This window comes from Morus notabilis, unplaced genomic scaffold, assembly GCF_000414095.1.
Source record: "Morus notabilis unplaced genomic scaffold, ASM41409v2 Scaffold38, whole genome shotgun sequence".
In the NCBI taxonomy this organism is placed as follows: domain Eukaryota; kingdom Viridiplantae; phylum Streptophyta; class Magnoliopsida; order Rosales; family Moraceae; genus Morus; species Morus notabilis.
The window spans coordinates 325565-331279 of NW_010365150.1; the positions used below are offsets into that span (position 1 = coordinate 325565).

At 39.2% G+C, this 5715-nt stretch overlaps 1 protein-coding gene across 4 annotated transcripts; it reads right to left on the minus strand.

Annotated features, from left to right (window-relative positions):
* Positions 1-2306: 2306 nt before the first annotated feature.
* Positions 2307-5059, minus strand: LOC21394580 (guanylate kinase 2, chloroplastic/mitochondrial). 4 transcript variants are annotated; one of them, XR_002903036.1, is made up of 3 exons: positions 3996-5059; positions 2828-2889; positions 2307-2671 (listed from the first exon to the last, which is right to left on the minus strand). XR_002903036.1 is itself a non-coding variant. In XM_010107403.2 (2 exons), the coding sequence occupies exon 1, from the start codon at positions 4860-4862 to the stop codon at positions 4014-4016; it is 849 nt and encodes a 282-aa protein (XP_010105705.1). In that variant the 5' UTR covers positions 4863-5059; the 3' UTR covers positions 2307-2889; positions 3996-4013. The 4 variants fall into 4 exon arrangements, 2 of the variants coding, with proteins under 2 accessions (XP_010105705.1, XP_024027523.1); XR_002903035.1 differs by having other exon boundaries at positions 2307-2732; XM_010107403.2 differs by having other exon boundaries at positions 2307-2889.
* Positions 5060-5715: the final 656 nt, after the last annotated feature.

Genomic DNA, 5715 nt, shown 5'->3' on the forward strand with positions numbered 1-5715 from the left:
TACTTGGCACTCACTCGTCCAGACATTGCCTTCACCGTCAACAAAGATGACTTCACTTCCACCTGTGCCTACATCGTCTACCTCGATCGTAATCCAATATCGTGGAGTTCCAAAAGTAACGTACTGTTGCTTGTTCCTCCAGTACTGAGGCTGAATACTGATATGCTGCTTCCACTGCCGCTGAGCTTACATGGATTCGATCACTTATAACTGAACTCAGTATCCACTATCTTCTTCGCCATTCATCTATTGTGACAATATCGGAGCTACTACCTCTGCTCTAATCCGATGTTCCATCCCCGCATAAAGCACATTGCCCTTGACTTTCACTTCGTACGTGACAAACTTCAACAAGGTGAACTTTGTGTGGCTAATGTCTCATCTGAAGATCAACTTGCCGATGATCTCACCAAGTCACTACCTCGCAGTCGCTTCACATTGTTACGGTCAAAGATCGGTGTTTCTACCCGACCCACCGTCTTGCGGGGGCATATCAAGACATGATATTTTCCATATCACTTATTACTCTTTCCTTATTTACATTTATTTGTAATCAATGTGTTATGTTCTCATAACTGTACACAATTGACTCTTGTTCATAAGCTGTATTCTATACTTTGATGATGAAAACAAACTGACAATTCATCTCAATTACCATTCTCTATACGTCATGCGTATTAATAGGAAAACCAAGTTTCTTTAACTTTAATCTTTCGTTCCTCATAAATTACCAAGATCTAAGGTCACGTTTGGTTGGAGGTAATAGAATGGAAAGGAAAGATAATTCCTTTACTAAAACTCAAATCTCTTATTTGGTTAACAAAATCACTTAAGAAAGGCATTTCCATTGGAAAGGCCATTCACCTATTTTGGTGGAAAAGCCATTCATCCACTGGGGGAGTGGAATTGCTATTCTGAAGTTGGAGGAATTATTTTTTCCCTAACTGCCCTTTTTGTCTTCTAAACACTCCACGAAAATCAAAATTCATCTGAATCTCTCTCAGATCCAGCCAAAAGCTGACCTTGAAACTCTATCTCTGACGCTGCCGTCAAGCGCCACCAGCCATTGTCGGAGCTGGCGTCCACCTCCTAATCCACCTCAAGTGCGGCCACAGAACACTGGAGCTTGCTTCCTTTTAGAGCTCTCAATAGTTGCCTTTTAGTCATGGATTTTCCTATCTTTTGTATGGAGTATAGACAAATATGTGGACACCCTTTTTTATTCCTAACCAAAACGTGAACATTGGTTGAATAGACTGATGGACAACGGTTATCTTTCTGAATAAGATAGAACATATTTGAATTGTGTAAAATAAATGGTGTTTGATTTCTAACTTTCAATATTATCTCCGGCCTAAATACCGGTTCTTAATTCTGATTCTCTGTCCACTTTAGCTGTCACATTTTGAGTCTCACCAATGAGTTTTTTACAAATCATTAATAGATGTTTAGCATGTTTTTACAGCGTGGTTTCATCTTCTCCCAAATTGCAACCATTCTGTATCTCAATATTTACTTTCATAAAATCGCAACCACTCTCACGCTCATCTCTTTGTTTGCATAAAAATGTAAGGATGGTTGAAGAAGCCTTACAAGAATTTATCAAATTGGTTGTTTAAATTCGAAATTTTCGAAACCCTCTATTGGTACGATTTGTGACAGGATACAAAATGGGAGATTTCAAACAATTTTTCCTTGTACTCGGGTTGGTTCCTTTGAATACATTGCCATTGTAGAAATGGCAGAGATTTGGCTAAGAACTAACATTTTGCATATTCCACTCATTTTGGAGATTGAATCATTCACATCTGCAATTTGTTTTTGAACTAGGATAAGAGAGATTTTGGAGATTGAATCATTTACCTTCGCAATATGTTTTTGAAAAGGAAAGAGAAAAATTGTAGTCTTCGCGGGGAAGAGAAGGAAGAAAGAAAATGGGAAGAGAGAGAAGAAAGAAAATAGAACAAATGTGATGGACAAAGCATCTGGCTTCGCCGCTTCGGTATTTTCAATTTTCTCTTATGAGTGCATTCTTACTTGCGAGAAATGTTAACATCACTATTTTTGCTATTATTTTTATTATTTACTACATTCACTATTTGATACATAGACTTTACAAACATAATATATTATTATTATTATATAATAGAAAATAAGATAGTAAAGTTCATGTGCTAAACAGTAAATGCAGAAAGAGATAGAAAGAGTGATGTTAATATTTCTCCTTAATGCATTAATGACCAACACAAGCACTGAAACAACAAAGTCAGAAAGCACTACAAGCTAAAATCCTTGTTGGATCGAGGGAAAAAAAAGAATTTTTTTGACAGTTTTAAGAAACCATAGATCGTCCAAAATGGTTGCTTTAACAGGCCATTAACATTCGACAATCATGAACCAATGGCTTAGGAGTCTTACAGAAAAGCAATATAATGCCACTTTGATATGTGACAAATGGTGGAGTATTCAAGAAAGAAGGATAACAAATGGAGAAACAAGCAAACAATCAAACAAATGGTGGAACTAATTTCTACATTAGTTTCATAAGAATGTTGCTATCCTAATACAGATTCCCCAGGATAACTCATCCTTTATTCGAAGCTGACGAACCACCGATCTCTCTTCCTTTTTTCCCCCATAGAAAACTCCTATTTTCCATGCAACCCAATGTCTGTATTCATATAATCCGGGGGAGAATTACAATGTAGACATGAAATCTGTTTTGATGGAATCTACAAAATACCAAATGCAAAAAAAGTGTCCATGCATCTCATACACAATTGGAAACAAAAGCCGGTGTACAAAGTTTACTCAGGTTGACACTTACTCTGCTTGCAGCCGTTCTCACCAACAACAACAGGGGAAACGTCGATAGCAATACGTACAAACCTGGCACAGCAAACACAGCTGCAAGATCTCAGATAAAGTAAATAAGAGTGTGGACATCTACAATTATTTCTATTAACAACCTAGGCAGCAAATAACAAACAAATACAAGGGACCGAGGGAAAAAAAAAAGAAAAGAAAAGGAAGCAACCAATGTATTATGCAAATTTACTTGCAGTAATTAAAAGGATCTTTCATTCTTGTAAGTCAAAATCTATTTCGGAAATCGTTACTCAAGCTTCCTAGGCCACTTGATAGCTGTGACAATGTTACAAATGGAATTCTAGGGCCTCAAAGCCTAAAGAAAACCAACAGAACAAATGAAAGGCAGTTTGCTGTTGGACAAGTTTTGATATTTCAAAAGCACTTGAAAACAGTTAAAGGCAGCACAAGTGGAACCTTTGAACTCGGAGAATTGATTTTTCTTTAAGTTGCACCTCCCCCGCCACCGCAAAAGAAGTCTCTTGAACTGAACAAAACTTCTTATTCCCCACGGTTATTTGGCACTTAGAAAGAAATGAAACCGCTTTGAATGGCTATATGTCCTTTATAGGAAAATAGCCGTTCTCACATCAAAACAAGAGATGTGACAATTTAAAGTCAGACTGGCACAGACAAACCTACGTTTTCCACTCCAAATTGCTAAATGCATTACCAGAAATTACTAACTTAACCAAAAAGCAAAAAAATTAATACAGATTGCCAAAAATTGACAACATAAATGCTTTAGCTTGCGCACTTCAAATTCACCTTGAATCTCCCACCACACAAAGTCACAAACACTTGCTAAGCACAAATTCACTCAGTTCAACCTAAACCCAATAACCAAAAAAGCAACACAATTTAAACACATTGCCAAAAACTAGTGTCAACTTAAACAGCCTAATTTTCCCTCACTTGCCCACTTCATATTCACCTTGAAACTCTCACACAAACACACAATTCAATCAGTTCAAACTCAAACCATTAACCAAAAAGCAACAAAATTTAAAACATTGGCAAAAAGATTATTGACAACTTAAAAGAACTTATCCTCATTTGGCCACTTCATATTCACATTTAACCAAAAAAGTAACAAACTTTAAACCCAAAATTCTCAACTCAATTACCTCCATTTCCAAGACTCATCACACCACCACATTCCTCGGCCGGACCTTGGCCTTCTCCGCGTCGAGAATCGAATTGACGAGCTTCACCGCATTATCCAACTTCCCCTCGGCATTCACCACAACATAGTCAAAATTCCTCACGTGCTTCATCTCCTCCCTCGCCGTCGCCACCCTCACCAGCAGCGCCTCCCTGCTCTCCGTCTTCCTCCCAATCAGCCTCTCCACCAGCTTCACCTCGCTCTCCGCCGCCACGAAGATGAACACCGCCGACTTCCCGAAAATCCGCCTCAGCGTCTGCGCCCCCTGGATGTCCACCCTCAAAACAACGTCGCAGCCACTCGCCATGTAATCCCTAATCTGCTGCTTCGGAATCCCCTTGTAATCGCCGTACACGAGCGCGTACTCCAGAAGCTCCTCCCTCTCCACCATCCCCAAAAACTCTTCCTTGCTCACGAAGAAATAGTCCTTCCCGTGGACCTCGCCCGACCGCATCGCCCGGCTCGTCGCTGTCACCACGAAATGCAAGTCCTCGCGCATTTCCCTCAGTTTCTTGATCAGCGCGTCCTTGCCGACGCCGCTCGGCCCGCTTACGACGATGATCAAAGGGCTAGGGTTCGGCCACAGCGGCTCGGAGCCGAAAGCCGAGCCGAGGGAGGACTCCAGGGCTCGCAGGAGCTCCGACTTCTCGGCTCGGTCGACGGCCGGGATCGGCGGCGACCGCCGGGAATCGGACATTTGGGAGAACGGTCGTAGGGATTGGATCTTGGCGTGGATTTGGATTGGGGATTTAGGGTTTAGTAAGGGTTTTGGGCGGTGGCGAATTAGGGTTTCGAGAGTGGTGGTGTTGCAGAGAAATCTGCGGAGCATTATTTTTTTGATGGGGGTGAAGGTGCACCGTACGAGAGATGGAAGACGGGGCAGGGGATCGGAGTCCCAATTGGTTGTTAGTTTGGATTTTTTTTTTCTTTTTTAACTTTTGAAAGTCGGCAATAATGGGGAAGTGGATTTTGGTAGTTGGATTCTGTTTTTAACTTCGTTGTCGGCGAAAACGGAAGTGCGGCTTTTTTGGGTTCGCGTTTCGAGGTGTTTCCAAACGGGGTCTTGTTTGTTGGTCGGTTCCTGTTCCCATTTTTGGCAAAAACTATAGAAGGTTTGTTAAGATTTCTTTGTGGGAAAAATGCATCCCTTATTCGCAGCTTTCATTTTAGTAAATGCCTACATTAATTTTTTTTAATACATTATTTTAGTGAAAAAATATAAAAATATACATTTATTTTAATAAAAACATAATTATTTCAGTAAGAATTTAAGTGTAAAATTTTAAAATTTTTAAAAGTAATATTTTTTAAAAAAAAATTTAAATGAGCTGTATTTAAATTTGGTATTGCTTCTTCGTGATTCATTAATGGAGCAAGTATTTTCACTATTAGATTAATTTTTTATTTTAACGCTCAGAATTTTATCAATCTTTATTAAAAATTTATAGCGTGCTACACAGAATTATTCTTAATTAAAAAATTAATCCAACCTTAAAACACTCATAATTTTGAGTTGCACCGTTAAAGAAGCTTTCTTTCTGGTCTTTTCAAAGGTTATTTTGGATACTTTTGTCAGCTAGGTTCACTTTGAACGGGGTTTGGATTTTTCTTTATTTTCGTTCGCGAGACTTTTTTTTTATGGTATCTTTTGTGGTTTCTTATCCTCTAGTTTATAGTGATAG